This window comes from Poromitra crassiceps (assembly GCF_964638095.1).
Source record: "Poromitra crassiceps genome assembly, chromosome: 12".
In the NCBI taxonomy this organism is placed as follows: Eukaryota; Metazoa; Chordata; class Actinopteri; order Beryciformes; family Melamphaidae; genus Poromitra; species Poromitra crassiceps.
In genome coordinates, this window is record NC_139632.1 from 49231613 (window position 1) to 49249400 (window position 17788).

General features: G+C 43.3%; 1 protein-coding gene across 1 annotated transcript in view; it reads left to right on the top strand.

Annotated features, from left to right (window-relative positions):
- Nucleotides 1-17788, top strand: part of LOC310786969 (eukaryotic translation initiation factor 3 subunit H-like) — a gene marked incomplete at both ends in the record, with an annotated part of 187459 nt that overhangs the window by 50166 nt on the left and 119505 nt on the right. The window contains one exon of the mRNA XM_083648299.1: nucleotides 10992-11141. Coding sequence (XP_083504425.1) covers nucleotides 10992-11141 — 150 coding nt within the window. The remainder of the gene's footprint in view (nucleotides 1-10991; nucleotides 11142-17788) is intronic.

Below are 17788 nucleotides of genomic sequence, written 5' to 3' on the forward strand. Positions count from 1 at the left end.
GTTTGTTCACGTGTTGTCTTAGATGATAGGGACCTGATACCATGTGACAGGCTGGGGAAGTGTTTAAACTACGCCCTGCAGTAATAAAAACAAAAACACGTCAAACACGTCATTGGCGGGGAGGGCTATTTCTGATAACACGTCAAAGACGTCATTGGCGGTGAATGAGTTAATGCTAGTTCTCTGAAGTTACTTGCCTCCAGTCTAATCTTATGCCATTATGACTATGGTTGCAGTGTATGGTACTCTGGCCTAAAGGCAAATCTCAAACAGAAACTCCAAACTGCACAGAACAAAACCATAAGATGTGTGCTTAATCTTCACAATAGGTTTCATATTCGCACTACTGAGTTTAGTAAACTTAGTTGGTTACCGATTGATTTAAGGGTGAAGCAACTTAAATTGTGTCACATATATCGCATTTTGAACGGCCTTAGCCCTGGTTATCTCAAGGAGGGTGTTGTAAGAACAAGTGAAATTCATTCCTATAATACCAGATCTGCCCAATATTCAATTCAGAAACCTATTGCAGGAAGTCAAACCCAAACGTCATTTTGTAACACTGCCATCAACTTTTGGAATAATTTACCTGCTTCAGTGCAAGGCATAAACACTGTGAATGTCTTTAAACGTGCTCTCAAGACTCATCTAAAAAATGAGATGTTGACTAGAGAGTAATTGCACACCTTCGCTGAGATTTCATTTGTATATATCATATATTTTATGTGTCATCGATAGACAGTTCCTTTTTCTGTTTTTCTTTTATAAAGTACAATTGTGTAATATTAAGGTTTTGATATTTGAAGGACCCCAGTGGAAATAAGCAGGCTTCTAGTTTGTAACTTTAAGCTGCTTTACTGGGCTATCCTTGGATCATTTTACTTTCGATTTACATATTGTGTACTTTTTTTACTACTGTATTAATTGTGGATTTGTGGTGGTTTTTATGCATTCTTGATCCGAAATAAACCAAACCAAATCATTGTAGGGGGATACTCACACACACACACACACACACACACACACTGGATGCCTGCCCCCGCGGTTGCCACACGCCGCACGTGGTCTGGGGCCGAATTTGCCCTTGTTGAAATGAAAGGCAGGAATAGATGAATGCTGAATAGACCCATCCCTGGGCCTATGGAGCTATGGGCTATGGAGGCAGCAGTCAATAGTCTCCACTTCAGTAGGCAATCTGAAGCATCAAATTAGCCGGCCCGTGGAGTCGACCTTTGACCTTGTCCAGCAGGGCCCAGCTTGGAAAGAGCATGGCATTAAGTGTGCCAAAGTCCAATAGGGTCGAGCGATTTGTCCTGCCTAGAACGGGCTGTCCTCATGTTGCCTCATAGATCACTTTTTATATAGCTCTGCAGGCACTTGAAAGGTCATCATATGACCTTTCAACAACATTTTAAAGCAACGTGGATGAATAATTTTGCCAATATTTGTATATATATATTTCTTTCCATTATAAATGTTTCTTATATCACATTTATCCACACTGAGTCGGTCCTATTAGCTAATCCCTCACCCACACTGAAGGTAATATTGGCCATTTCCTTTGCCTAAAAAAAGTCACCTCAAGGTGGCTTTTTGGTTAAGTCACATACCGCAACGTTCAAATCCGTCTGTTTGTCGCTCGTCATTCTCCCTCCAAGTCTTTCTTGTCTTCATCTGCTGTGTACTGTCCAAAACATAATCTTTTAAAAAGTCTCTTAAAACTTTACTTTAGGAGATGCTCTATCTGGAATACCAAACGACGTCCTTCAAATTCAAAATGACCTAATAAGGAGCAAGCGATCAGTTTACGCACCGTCCTCTCATATTTTGGGGCAGCGCATAATATAAATGTCTTCCGTTCAGGCACAGTGCACTTGCTGGATTAATGCAATGAGTCTATCGATCCCATAACAAGCCAACATCAGAGCTACAGACATGAGTTTGTAGCTTATCGCACTGTGCACAAACCAAGACAGTCAATCAATGCTATTGGATTTCTGTGCGACATTAAACAAACTTTGGAGTTCCATTTTGTGTTAACAGGCCCATGTCCGAGAGAGAGAGAGAGAGCTTCTAGCTGTTCAGGAGACATGGTTAAAGATTGGCTGGTGCTATGCACTTATTAACAGAGCTCATAAATAAATAATTGGAGCTACTGAATTTAACAATGTCAGCTAGGGGGTAGGCTAGTCTCGCAGTGCCAGCCGTAGATGATATCTACCTCCTACCGGCTATCCACCTCTGTCGCTGGAAGCTTGATGACGTTGATGGGGGGGGGGGGGGGGGGGGGGTCTGACTACGTGGGACTAGGGGTAAGGCCAGTGGTTTTTTCTTTTTGTGGCCAAGGCACACCAAATGGCAAGCCAAAATCTCAAGCCACACCTGTATTCATATATCCATGCAAAATAGTCTGTAACTGCTTTTTATTTACTTAACTAGCATTATTTACTTAACAAAATAATTCAAGAATTAATTTGAAACTTTGTAAAATTACTAGGGCTGTCAATCGATTAAAATATTTAATCGTGATTAATCACAAATTAATCCTTTATCTGTTCTAAATCTACCTTAAACCGATATTTTTCAAGTTTTTAATACTCTTATCAACTTGGGAGTAGACGAATATGCTTGCTTTATGCGGATATGTTTATTATTATTGGAACAATGACAAATACTGTCCAGAATATTCTTCAGAATAACCTCAAGGGTGTGCATGCTGAACCATACTGTATAGTGAAATAGAAGCATATAGGCTACTGTAGTAAGCTGCATAATTACCCTACTGGTTCATCTGAAGAAAAGAGCACAGGAGCATCTGTGTGCCAGCTCTCTCCCCCTCTCTTTCTCTCTCGGTCTCTCTCTGACTCTGGTCTGATCGCCCTGTCTGTCTGTTTGTCTGTCTCGCTCACTTTCTCTGCCTCTCTCCCCCCGCGCTCCGTCTGTCTGTCTCTCTCTCTCTCTCTGCAACGGTCTGATCGCGCTGATGCGCCCTCTCTTTCTCTCTCTCACCCAAAATGTGGGACATTTTCTCAATTTTAAGCTGAACTTGCCAACATTACACCCATTTTCTTCCTCCTTTTCTGCTCACGGGGGTTTCTTTCTGCTTGCTATCAACGTTACTGCTTCCTGATTTCCCAAACTATGGGTTGGACCAAGGCTCAAACTTCAAAGAAAGTGCATGCGTTAATCGCGCGTTAAAAAAAATAGTGGCGTTAAAAGGAATTTGAGTTAACGTGCGATTAACGCGTTAACGCTGACAGCCCAAAAAATTACATCAAATCAGCACCATACCATTTAATCAATCATACATTTTTTTATTCAATATCAGAGCAATTTACAGTCAGTTTCTTATCTGACCTATTCTCCCTACCTACTGTATACCTTTCCATCCACAACGTTACTCTGCCATCTGTGCTGTCTGACTGTCTGACCAACTGATGACACAATTCTCCCTCTGTTTTCATTGGGGCTGTAATTAGCACACAGACCGTATATCAGTGGTTATCAGCTAAGCCTTCAATAGGAATACGTAGCATTAAGTATATGCCAACAAGAAATAAAACATGAAAAATAATGTTTAGCACATATGTAAAATTATGAACAGACTTTGGATTAGTCAGAGTTGAGCAGCCATTAGAGGCATATTTTGTAGACATCCTCCAGTAGCAGTTTTTGGTAGCAAAGCCACACAAGGGATCATCAAGTTTAAAGTCGAGCTGAACCCAAAAATGGCTTTTCTTTTCTTTTAGTTCAAATACCTGGGTATGCAGTGCACCTATAATGATGTATGCAAACAAAATCACAACAATCTAATTTCTTTAGTTTTTCACACTTTTTCACATCAAAAGTTCATTTTTGAAGATGTCATTGATAACAGTAATGTACAGTTTGCTGACGTGACCGATTATTACTATCAAATTTCAACCAATCATATCACGACATGCAGCTGTCAATCAAATCTTCATTTCAGGATAATGTTCTCTTCCAAATGAAGTAGAAAATGGCGCCTAGTGCCTGTCATCTGGCAGAATTCCTATCCCATAAACTACCGTAAATTCCGGACTATAAGACGCACCGGTCTATAAGCCGCAGCACCAAAATTGACTATTTTTTTCTTCTATAAGCCGCACCGGACTATAAGCCGCGGGTGTTTTGATGTTTAATTACCATATGAAAGGGTTCGTGCACAGAGAGGAATGTCGGGAAAGAGATCGCTGTTTGGGGAAGCTCCCATTTATTAACATTTCAACAAAACAAAACAAAAGTCAGGTCACTAATCCCCAGACAAAATCACACAACAATAGGCTACCGTATATGTGCAGCAAACCTGTAACCAGAGAAGTCAAGTCACTAATCCTCGTCTTCCTCTTCTTCCTGCGTACTGAAACCACCAAAGTCCTCATCTTCAGTGTCGGAAACGAACAGGTTCAGGGTGGCTTCGTCAACCACTCTCCTCTCTCCTTCATTGTCACTCAAAACCAACGAACTCCTCTTCATCACTGTCGGCATCGAACAGCCTCTGAAGCCTCTGACGGCCCTCAGCGCCAGCTGTGGCGGCGTCATCCTTTTCATCCCGCAGCAGTCCAGCGTTTTGGAACCCGTTGGTGATTGTGGATGTTTTCACACTCCTATAATATTCCGTGATCTTCCTTTGTGTGAATTCGCCGAAGTTTGTGATTTTCTCCTGGTAGTCGGGAGGGAGTTGTTCAGTAGTTCTCCCCCGGACGGACAGTCCCTTTCGTCTCATGAATCGGTAGCACCAAGATGGCCCACCTCTGAAATGTTCAATTTTCATCTCGGTGGCGATTGTTTTGGCCTTCAGTCGGATCTGCACCGTGGAAACGCCTCGGCCGTCTCCTCTCTGGGTCAACACCCAGTCCTCAAGGGAATCTTCAAGTTCCGGCCATCTGCTTTTGTGGCCTCTGAAGGACTTTTTTGTCTTATTACACTGAGACAGTTCCTCCTGCTGCTGCTTCCAACGTCTCACCATTGACTCATCGATGCCCAGGGTACGCGCTGCTGCTCTGTTTGTTTCTTTTAGTGCGAGTTCGACTGCTTTCAGCTTGAAAGCTGCGTCGTGTGACTTTCTGCGTACCTTCCCCATGGTAAGTGAGAGAGAGACTGCTCGTCTTGTTGTGATTCCGGGCTGATGAACTTTGCTTACCGTAATTACCATATGTAAGGGTTCACGCACAGAGGGGATTGTTGGCTGTTTGAGGAAGCTCCCATTTACCGTATTACCGTAACATTTCAACAAAACAACATAACACAACACCTTTGTTTATTTCGACAGTGCACACAGTGTCCGCGGTGTGGTGAAAAGAGGGCAACAGAGGAAATTAAAACAGAAGTGGATTTATAGGTAGAAAGAGTGCTAAAAAAGAGAGATTTTATTTGTATTTGAAATTTTTTTTCTGAAAAAATCCATAGATAAGACGCACCGTTATATAAGCCGCAGGGGCCAAAAAACGGGAAAAAAGCCGCGGCTTATAGTCCGGAATTTACGGTAACTACCGTAAATTCCGGACTATAAGGCGCACCGGTCTATAAGCCGCACCTTCAAAGGTGACTATTTTTTTCTTATATAAGCCGCACCGGTCTATAAGCCGCGGGTGTTTTGATGTTTAATTACCATATGTAAGGCTTCGTGCACAGAGGGGATTGTCGGGAAAGAGATGGCTGTTTGGGGAAGCTCCCATTTATTAACATTTCAACAAAACAAAAGTCAGGTCACTAATCCCCAGACAAAATCACACATTGTGGTATTTTTTGTTTTTTTTACAGTGCACACAGTGTCCGCGGTGTGGTGAAAAGAGGGCAAGAGAGGAAATTAAAACAGAAGTGGATTTATAGTTAGAAAGAGTGCTAAAGAAGAGAGAATTCCGTTTTTTATTTTTTTATTTTAGTTACTCACAGTACTATTGACCAGTCCAACTCAAAAGATATTCGGCAGTTTCACTTTGAGCTCTTGTTCCGCCGCTGTCCATCAATGGTTATGACGAGTCTCGCTGGGTACAGTACGCCAAAGCGATATCCATTGACTCGATGATGCTGTTGTATGTTGCGCGTTTCTGTTGCACCAACGCGGAGAGGTCCTGCCGGACGAAAAAGCGCGTACCCTCCCAGGTGAGGGGCTTCTTCCCCGCAGCCTGGAGGATGAGTTGACGGTCGGGCCAGCGGAGTAGGCAGATGAAGATGGCCCTCGGTGGCAGGCCGGGGTCTGGACGTGGCCGAGGCGCCCGGTGTGCCCTGTCCACCTCTGGTGGTTTCTCGCCTTCCTTCAGGTCCAGGATGTAACACAGGATTTTGCCACGAAACTGTCCATGTCACCAATCTCAGCTCCCTCTTTTACATTGATCAGGCGAATGTTATTTCTTTTACTCCTGCTGATTAAGTCATCAACCTGCGTGTGCAGGGTTTCGATTTTGCATTTTATCCATTTTCGGACTCACTGTGTTGTTTTTGTCCTCCAGTGCGCGGATGCGCTTTTCCGCATTATAAACTCTGTTCACGGTTGCCTTAGTTTCTTTTAGTGAGTGAGTGGATGGACTTCTGCACATTTTCAAACTTGTTTTCAAGCTGCTCAAAACCTCTGAGCGATGTCGGACTTAATCGATAGTGTTTCACGGAGTAAAAGTTTAGCCCAAGCCGTGTATCTCCAGCCTCCAGCAGGTGAGTCATTTCCTCATTCATGGCGTGATTGCTTCGTCTTTTTCTTTCTGCTTACCTGTGTTGTGTTATGTTATGTTATGTTATGTTGTTAAAAGAGGGCAAGAGAGGAAATTAAAACAGAAGTGGATTTATAGTTAGAAAGAGTGCTAAAAAAGAGAGATTTTTTTTTTTTTTTTTGGAAAAAATCCATAGATAAGCCGCACCGTTATATAAGCCGCAGGGGCCAAAAAAGGCCAAAAAACGGGAAAAAAGCCGCGGCTTATAGTCCGGAATTTACGGTACTAACTTGGCCAATTATTAGAAACATGAACAAAAAACAAAAACTATAATCTCTAAGAATGCAAAGAAATGTAACTGGCTCGTTAAAACACGCATTCCAGGAATATTATTTACATTTGTAACGATAATGGCGCGCGCCTCTGAGCCTGACAGCCTCCCTGGCTGTCAGGCCGTCATCTCTTGGAGATTCCAGGCAGGCGGGCAGCACCCATGCATCGGATTGTCCGCTCGCTCCGCACGAAGCCGGTGGCTGCCTGCTACTCCTCGGATCCCACTCGCGTAGCACGACAACACGCTGAATCCCACCCGATTTGGGGGTGGAACATGGTGTTGCGTGTGGCCATGAAGATCTCACATGGCTGAACACCTGCAGACCTGATTGCTGATGCAGCTCTGCTTGGTATATAAGCTGGCTTGCTGCTGGGACACGGCAGTCTACCTCTGAATCCAGCCCAGCAGCACCTGCAGTTTGCTTGATCTTTTTTTGCCCATACCTTTACTTTCTTAGGTCCTGGCACAATAGGTGCCAGGCTTTATTGTTTTAGTTTAACCTGGTAAGTTTGGTAGTTATGTTTTCGTTCTTAGTGTTAGTTTAGTTTTCCTAAATTATTCTTTAACATTTTGAATTGTTAGCTTAAGGAGAGGGGCTGGCTTCGACGGACCTATATGGGCCAGCCCAGACCCCTCTCCCTTTTGCTTATTTTGGCCAAACTGCCAGGTTTTCTTATTTTATGGTTTGGGCTGCTTTTTCTTTCAGGAATTGGGAAACAAATAAAAACCCTATCCTTTTTGATCTTTGTGTTGGCGTCCTTTTATGTTATGTTCTCCACTTGAGCCTGTTTTGATTTATGTATTGTGGAGGCCGTAACATAATGGGGGCTCGTCGATCGCGAGGTTTTTTTTGTACTGAGAGTTGTGTGTTTTGACCACCTCAGTAGTATAGTAGCGTGCTTTGAGCAGTTTTTTTCTGTAAGCACGTTTACTTTATTTTGATCTATGGCACTTTAAAAATTTTGGATTTGTGATTGAGACAGCAAGTGTCTCAAGTGCCTGAGTTTGGTGCGGTGTTTTTGCGCACCTGTTTTGGACGCCACAGTTTGTGTGCTGCTGAGTGGGCAGTGTGTTTTTCTAGTGCGTGGTGCTGCGCTTTGGCTGTGAGCTTTGTCTGTGTCGTGTTTGCGGCGGACCCGTTTTTTTTGTTGCCTGTTGTCGCGTTTGCGATATTTCTTTTGTTGTCTATTGGCAATTTGATTGACATCTCCCTTTAAGATGGAGTTTAAAATAGAGGATTTTGTGGCACATCCTTCTCTTGAGGTATTTGATAAATGTACGAAAGAGAACTTGATTTCCATTGCGGGTCATTATAGTGTAACTGTGTCAAAACAATCTAAAAAGCAGGAAATTAAATCTGAAGTATGGTCTGCCTTACAGGAGAAAGGAGTTTTGTTCTCCGATGGTGGAAGTGTGTCAGAGTCAGCTGTAAAGCAGAGTCCAGAACACTTGATTAGAATGAGGGAGATTGATCTAGAGATGAGACGTATGGAGCTCCAAGAGAAAGAGCTAAATGCAAGGCTGCGGGAAAAGGAGCTTGATGCCCAAGTGAATATACGAGAGATAGAGGAGAGAACTAAACTTCGGATAAGAGAGCTGGAAGTAAATCAGTCTTCTCCTGACTCTCAGAATGTGGCTACTCCCCGCTCAGAATTTGATGTCACAAAGTGCATCCGTATGATCCCTCCATTTAGTGGAAAAGATGTTGATAAATATTTCAACTTGTTTGAGCGCGTGGCGACGACCTTGAAATGGCCAAGGAATGTTTGGCCTTTGCTTCTCCAGTGTGTGTTGACTGGGAAATCCCAGGAAGCATATGCTTCTTTGTCAACAGATGCGAGTCTGGACTACGATCAGGTGAAAGTCGCAGTGCTTAGGGCCCTGGAATTGGTTCCGGAGGCCTACCGGCAGAAGTTTCGTCGGTTTAGAAGGAGTGATGATATGACTTATGCTGAGTTTGGCCGGGAGAAGGAAGCACTATTTGATCGCTGGTGTAACTCTAAAAATGTCACTGATTTTGACCAGCTGCGTGAGTTAATTCTTATAGAGGAATTTAGAAACTGTCTGCCAGATAGAATTGCAACTTACATTAATGAGCAGAAGGTGGGTAAATTATCTGCAGCTGCTATCCTTGCTGACGAGTACGTCCTCACTCACAAGGACAGTTTTGATAGCTTTCATTCATCTTTTTCAGAGCGTGGCTCTCATTCCTCATCCTGGCGCAATTTCCACTCCAATTCGGAGAATAGTGTCCCGGTCAAGAGTTTTACTCCACCCAAGTCAAGTGTTGAAGCGGAGGAAAAGTCTGGTGGTGATGGGGCTAAGGAAAGGCCCATTTGCAATTATTGCAAGAAACGTGGTCACACTATGAATAATTGCTTTGCTCTAAATAACAAAAATATGTAGGTGTTTCTTTGAAATGCGGACTTTGAATTGGAGACGGTGGTCTCTTTTGCTTCAGGCTTTCAATTTGGAAGTCAGACATGTCCGTGGAAAAGACAATGTCCTGGCCGACACTTTGTCGCGCTCTTTTTTTCTGACGACTGAATACCTCATGTTGCACTCCCGGTATTCGCCATCATAGGGTGGGGGTGTTGCGTGTGGCCATGAAGATCTCACATGGCTGAACACCTGCAGACCTGATTGCTGATGCAGCTCTGCTTGGTATATAAGCTGGCTTGCTGCTGGGACACGGCAGTCTACCTCTGAATCCAGCCCAGCAGCACCTGCAGTTTGCTTGATCTTTTTTTGCCCATACCTTTACTTTCTTAGGTCCTGGCACAATAGGTGCCAGGCTTTATTGTTTTAGTTTAACCTGGTAAGTTTGGTAGTTATGTTTTCGTTCTTAGTGTTAGTTTAGTTTTCCTAAATTATTCTTTAACATTTTGAATTGTTAGCTTAAGGAGAGGGGCTGGCTTCGACGGACCTATATGGGCCAGCCCAGACCCCTCTCCCTTTTGCTTATTTTGGCCAAACTGCCAGGTTTTCTTATTTTATGGTTTGGGCTGCTTTTTCTTTCAGGAATTGGGAAACAAATAAAAACCCTATCCTTTTTGATCTTTGTGTTGGCGTCCTTTTATGTTATGTTCTCCACTTGAGCCTGTTTTGATTTATGTATTGTGGAGGCCGTAACACATGGCAAGATTGGCCGATGCCAAAGCCAGTCGACAGAATTGTCAAATCGAATCATCGACACCATATGGTCCACCTCTCAATTTGTTTTCAGTCTGAAACGGACTCGGATGCACGTGACGAACCGGTTCACCTCGACTTTAAAGTCATCAAGTTCCATTTCTACTGGTAGTAGCTTTTAACATGGGAAAAAATACATGAACACCATCAAATACCATCAAATACCATCAATGTCCCCGCTTCTATGCTTAACCTCAGATCTCAGCAACTCTGGCAACATTGAAAATCATGACTTTTTTCCAGCCGTATTTCTTTCATGTGCGCCAAACTGGTAATTATATTTCTGACAGCACTTGGAGGCGGTTGGTCCTTTTTAGCTGTTCTCAACAATGCACTTCAACGACAGGTTTAAACCCTGGGATTTGACACGTTCAGGTTATTAGGAAAGTTAGGCCATGACTGTGGTGAAAAGGTTTGTGAAGGCAGTGAATGTAAATGGGTATGGTGGTGGAAGTTATGATTGGAAATTATTTTTAGTCTACTTGTAATAGCTCATGACATCCATGACCTGCCTGTGAAGGCAAACTTTTTAACTTCAATTAAAGATCACCATATGATAATCACCATGCCTTGCATGCTTAATTCTCACCTGATTCCAATTCTCTTGAATGTAAACCAAATGTTATATTGTGGATGTAATACATTGTGTGTTTGGAATATAAATGTTTGTTTTTCTTTAGCGACATTCCACTAAACAACAGAAACTAAATGGAACTAATACTTTAATTTGATACAGGAATATGGGAAAACTAATTATTTCTTTCTCTCTCTCCTGTCTTTTTCTCTTGACTCTCTAGCTTGAAGAAGGCCAACATTGGCTTTGAGCACATGTTCGAGGAGGTGCCCATTGTGATCAAGAACTCCCACCTCATCAACGTCCTGATGTGGGAACTGGAGGAGAAGTCCACCGTTGCCGACAAGCATGAGCTGCTCAACCTCTCCAGCAGGTCAGATGAGTTTACAAACTCAGATAGAAGAATGTGAATGAAGGTGAAAGTGCCATCTGTACCTATGACTCACCTTTTAAAAACATTTCTCATGGGCCTACAATCAAACCCCAGTGGTTCAGTGTTTTCATCCCCCCCTAATGGGTTTCACTAGCCAGAAGCTAATTCGTTCTGATCTTAACATGAGTAAGGAAATACACCTGTGAAGGCCTGCATAAGTTCATAATGTGTGTAAGCATAATTCATGATTTAAAACTGCTTTCTGCTCAATGTGGCAGTGTCCTGGGTATCTGGGTAGTGTAGCGGTAGATTCCCTGCCTACCAACATGAGGGGCACAGGGTCGAGCCCCAATGTTAGCTCCAGCTTGGTCAGGCGTCCATTAGGGCTGGGTATCGAGTTTCGATACTTACTTGGCACCGAAATGAAAACATCGATACTAAGGGGTATCGAAGCCTCCCTTGTCAATCGATACCAATTTTCGATACCAAAACAAAACAGCGTCATTGAGCCTATAATCATGCGACATGCTTGCACACCATGCTCTAATACGGCTGGTGATTGGCTGTCATGTAGAAGCATGCAGGGAAAGTTACGCCCACTTTAGCCGGTGTGGGTTTGTTGTGAGGCAGGCAGCGTGCCTGCCTCACAGTCACAGTGGAACTGGGACTGGTTTCCACAGACAAGAGAAATAATCAAGAGGTGGGTCAGCTTACCGCAAGTTGTTGTTGATGATGTTAGCGGTTATCAGATCCCTCAGTCTGACAGTCTGCCTGTGAGTTGTATCTAGCATTAGGCTGGGTTCACACCGACGACCCAAGCCTTGCCTATGCCTTGCCTTTACCCACGCTTTTTAATAGGCGTCCGTTTTAGTCAACGAGGCTGTGTACACCGGCCGCCTGAGCGTGAACCCTGCGTGTACCCATGCCTTGCCTCTGCCTTGCCGATTTTATCGTTCAGGCGAGAGTTCTATTTTCAAGCCGACAAGGCGCGTGCAGGCAGGCTTTTCTGTCAAGCCATGAAAGAAAAACGCGACAATATCCGTGGGAAATGGCAAAGTCAACTGAATTTCAAAATTTAGTTGACTTACTACAACCGTGTTGAACAGAGAGAGAGAGAGAGAGAGATTGACGGGTGGCTATCACGTGGGGCTTTCTCCCTGTCTGCAAACAAACCCAGCTGGCACGGGACGTCAGTTTAACGTCATATCGACGTTGGACTCCAACGTTGAACTGACGTTGGATTTTGGTTGAGAATGAAAATCGGGTTGACGTCAAAACACAACGTTGGCAAGACATCAGCGTCCAACGTTAGATAGACATCAGCCTCTGACGTTGGTTAGACATCAGCATCCAACATTGGATAGATGTGGAATTTTGGTTGGGAATGAAAATCGGGTTGACATCAAATCCCAACGTTGGGCAGACATCAGCCCCCAACGTTGTATAGACGTCAGTCTCCAACGTTGGATAGATGTAGGATTTTGGTTTAGAATGAAAATCTGGTTGACGTCAAAACCCAACGTTGGCAAGACATCAGCCTCCAACGTTGGATAGACATCAGCCTCTGACGTTGGTTAGACATCAGCATCCAACGTTGGATATATGTAGAATTTTGGTTGGAAATGAAAATCGGGTTGACATCAAATCCCAACGTTGGGCAGACATCAGCCCCCAACGTTGTATAGACGTCAGCCTCCAACGTTGGATAGATGTAGAATTTTGGTTGAGAATGAAAATCTGGTTGACGTCAAAACCCAACGTTGGCAAGACATCAGCCTCCAACGTTGGATAGACATCAGCCTCTGACGTTGGTTAGACATCAGCATCCAACGTTGGATATATGTAGAATTTTGGTTGGAAATGAAAATCGGGTTGACATCAAATCCCAACGTTGGGCTGACATCAGCCCCCAACGTTGTATAGACATCAGCCTCCAACGTTGGATAGATGTAGAATTTTGGTTGAGAATGAAAATCTGGTTGACGTCAAAACCTAACGTTTGCAAGACATCAGCCTCCAACGTTGGATAGACATCAGCCTCTGACGTTGGTTAGACATCAGCATCCAACATTGGATAGATGTAGAATTTTGGTTGGAAATTAAAATCGGGTTGACATCAAATCCCAACGTTGGGCAGACATCAGCCCCCAACGTTGTATAAACATCAGCCTCCAACGTTGGATAGATGTAGAAGTTTGGTTGAGAATGAAAATTGGGTTGATGTCAAAACCCAACTTTGGGCTGACATCAGCCTCCAACGTTGGCTAGACATCAGCCTCCAACGTTGGATAGACAGCCTCAAACATTGGATAGACATAGAATTTTGGTTGGGGTTGACGTCAAAACCCCATGTTGAGTAGACATCAACCTCCAACGTTGGCTAGGCATCAGCCTCCAACGTTATATAGACACAGAATTTTGGTTGGGGTTGACATCAAAACCCAACGTTGGCTAGACATCAGCCTCCAACGTTGGCTAGGCATCAGCCTCCAATGTTGGCTAGACATGGGTAGAAATTTAAATCTGGTTGATGTCAAAACTTTCGTATCACAAAAAGAAAAAAATCAACATTGAATACAGAATTTTAGAAAACAGGATTTATTTTCAGAACGTAAGAAATTAGATTATCACATTAAAGGTACATTCAGCAATGTTTTTGTGTTAAAATAAGTGTTAAATGGCTCTATATTCTGACAGCAATCACTGAAATCGAGTGTTTGATCAGTGACTTAAACCCCCAACTTCGCTGTCCTCTATGTCTCTCCTGTAGTCCTGCATGCAGGGCGGACGTATCTCTGCAACTGTAACTCGTAGAGACTCATGGATGGATTTGGGGTGAGAAAATATATTATAGTCCTTTATAGGCATCTCGATCTGACCTTCCGTTTGCGAGAAAATGTCAACTTTTGTCTGATTGGATAGTTTGAGGTCAGTGCCAATTTGTATCGGCCACCACTGCCTGGATCCAGGAGAAGTGCAGAGAACATAAGCAAGACCTGTATATGGCTTTCAATGATCTCTCGAAGGCATTCGACACAGTAAATCAAAAGCTACTCTGGGACCTACTCAGTCGATTTGGAGTCCCACCCAAATTCCTCTCCATTCTAAAGCTATTTCATGACGGCATGCAAGCCCACGTTCAAATAAGTGGACAACAGTCTGACCCTTCTACGTCAAAGTAGGAGTAAAACAAGGATGTGTCTTAGCCATCATCATCTTCAACATCTTCCTCACAGCAGTCACTCTCCTCTCCCATAAGCATTCAATTCCATCTGTCTTAGTTTGCCATAGTCTCTCCCCAGACTCAAATATTACGTTGAATCGCTGCGCTCCGTATACTACATAAGTGAGTCTGTGCCAGTTAACAGCCACTGCTGGTTTTGAAGGCGGGTTGAAATTGAATGAGTGACAGGTCGTAGCACCGATGAGAGAGCAAATGGGCTGCGCCTCCCGTGTTGTCTGATCGCAAAGTCGTTACTGATTGGAGAGGACTGAAACCATCACTGGCATATGACTGGCCAAGTGAACGGTTCCCTCCCATAACCAGCCCTCTTGAGGGAAAGTGTCCCAGACCCAGAGAGAGCTCTGCAGCATGCAGTAACCTAGTGTATCAGCGTAAGAACTCTCATGGGTCTGGCGTCGAGACTAAGTTTGCCATAACTTCTATGTACTGTATCAATTCAACAGAATTCAGATACAACAGAAAGTAGCTGGCCCCCAGGTATTTTCACATTATCAAATCTGGCCCCCATTCAAAAGGGTTTGGACAGCCTTGCCATGTATAGTCTCATATCACAATATTGATATAAAATCGATATATTGCCCACCCTTAATATTGAGTGCCAGAATCAACCTCCCAATGATGCAATTTGTAGAAAAACATTGGATTTCATTTATCAATCACTGCTTTCAATGTCTTTCTGATGTAAATGTTTTATTTTTACAACCAGATCACCCTATTAAATAAACAGCGTCATGACTCAATAATGTTACTTGGCAGAGGGTCGCTCGTACTGAGCACATTTCCTCGTCAAACTGACGGTGAAAAATGTTTGCTCGTCACAAAATAAAAAACTTATTTGAGGGAATGTAATTAGGTTATCGATCACATTCGCTAACCTGTTGCTCTTTTAAGTCGGGATGTTTGTCGGCGTTTGGTCAGCTCCCTTCGCCAGTTCGCCTCCGCACTTTTAAACATTGTTTACTGACGGGCTATGTAGTGTCAGTCCCTGTCACTGTCAGCAATGTAACGTAAGCAAAATAATCCCATATTTCGCTCTGTCCATGTCCAAGACAAGACCGTATGTGCTCACAGCAGCCATGTTTGTTGTGTTGAAGCTCTGAATGAGTGAAAGAGAGGAGGGGGGGGGGGACGCCCACGACAGGGAGTTAAAGCAGAGCACCACTTGGAGCACTCTTCGCACACCCCCACATGGACACAATGTCACATGCATGTAACATAAAATTATTTCTTTTAAAAGCACGCAAATTATTTTTAACTCAGCGTAAATGAACATCATGATTGAGAACATATATATTCACATCGAAAAAATAACACATTTAAAAGGTCTTGAATGTGAAATGGCAGAACATGACTGTTACAACACAGAACTGAAGCTCAGACAACAATTGACAAGGTTTTAAGACATTTCTACAGTGATGGCAGACCAATATATATTTTTCCTCCAAAAAAAGAACACTCATGAAGGCCTTCCATTTGCCTGTCCCTCACTCTCTCACACTCACCTCACTCATGAAGGCCTTCCATTCGCCCATAGGCTTTTTGTAGGAAGGGGTTGAATGTCCATCACGGATGGCATCATGGTGGATCTCAGCTTGCAGTACTGAGAGCACTGTTGAGTCACACTTGGAGTAAGTGAGGTGTAGGACATAATAATATGCCATCGGGTAGACAAGTCCCTCTTTCAACCGATCTCTTTCGAAGGTCGCCACTGGCATGCTCCCATGGCGATCATGCAGTTTTCCTCACTGATGACCACAACTGGAGATGATAGAGGTTGTTGGCGCAGGAAACCGTTTGGGTCTTCTGAAACCTAGATGACAAAAGTCAATGTAAAAGATTAGAAAACTACCAATTAGAAAAACCATCAGAGTTAAAACAATCATTATACATCAAATCGGAGAAAAAGATTTTGTATAATTTTTTTGCTGACCAGATACTGAAACCAAGTTTCAATAAAGCGACTCTTAAAACAAAAATCACAGTGTGAACACTTCTCCTTATGTCATTGTGAAAATGACAAAGTACAAAACATAATGTAGGCATGCAGTATCCAATATACTGCACAAGTCTCACCGTAAAGACATGGAACTGGGCCTCGCTGCTTAAAGCTGGAGTGCATAACATAAACGAATGTTTATGTTATGCACATATTCAGCTATTACAAAACGACTTCACACAATGCTGATTAAGCCTATCTGCACCACATAACTCTCTCTGTGCATTTCTCAGTATACCTGAGTATTCTACCTGTCGGGCACGACTGTGTCGGATTGAAAACTCTGGTATATTGAGAAATACAGCATTGTGGGAACTTGTTTGGCAATGCCTTGAACGTAATGGACATTTGTTTATATAAACAAATTGTAAATGTACTCACTCCAGCAATTGTAAATGTACTCACTCCAGCTTTAAAGAGAAAGCCACAGAAACACAACCCCATAAGAGACTAGGGGCCCTATTCTCCCACAGGCCTTCGGCACTAAAACGGGCCTTAACCGCAAAAAAACGTGCCTTGCGCCTGTTTTGGGACGATATCAATATGGCTTTACGCTGCCAAATGCGCTTTAGGCCGAATGGGCGTGGCGCAGTCCCAGAATGGGCCAAAGTGGGCGTGTCGGCCTTAAATCTCGGCGTACTGATATCTTGGCACCTGCCTTAAATTTAGCGCTTTGCGCCTTTGAAAACCAGGCCTATTCACTGCGCCAGTGCACTTGTGCCTCTCCCCTGTCACCCTTCTCTGTCTCTCTCTGAAACCAGGCCTATTCAGTGCGCCAGTGCTCTTCTGCCTCTGAGTCACCCTTCTCTCTCTCTCTCTGACTCCCTCGCTCAAACAGACACAACACATAGCAGCACCCAGCTTCCCATAGGAAATAGCAGTTGTAAGTTTACTGCCTGTGAATGTCCACTCCCAGCATGCAATTGGGTCCTCCATTTCGCTACTAAATAACAACCAAATGAGCCGAAATAGATATAAAAGGTAGATCTAAAATAATGTGTAATGGTAAGACAACCTGCAATTGTCGAACATTTCAATATTGGACCAAATAAAACATGAAATGAAACACCACCCTATGTGAAACATATATGTCCTCTTGAGCCTATATATACCCTGTGTGGATTTAACGTGATTTAGGTAAGTGACAGCGGAACGCGCTTCGGAAGCTTCTACTGTCATCTGCTATACTGTGATGTGCGCTCCAATAACTTCGCCCTACTCCACATTTAGTTTTACAATAAAAACACATTTATGCAATGACTTTACATAATGTAGGGTATATTTATGTGCATCATTCTACCTGCAGCAGGGGAGAGAAAACGATATCTTTCTGGACAAACTTTCACCAATCTAATAGGCTATATTTTTCTAGCTGATGCGTTTAGTACATTATTTTCACTTTGATCT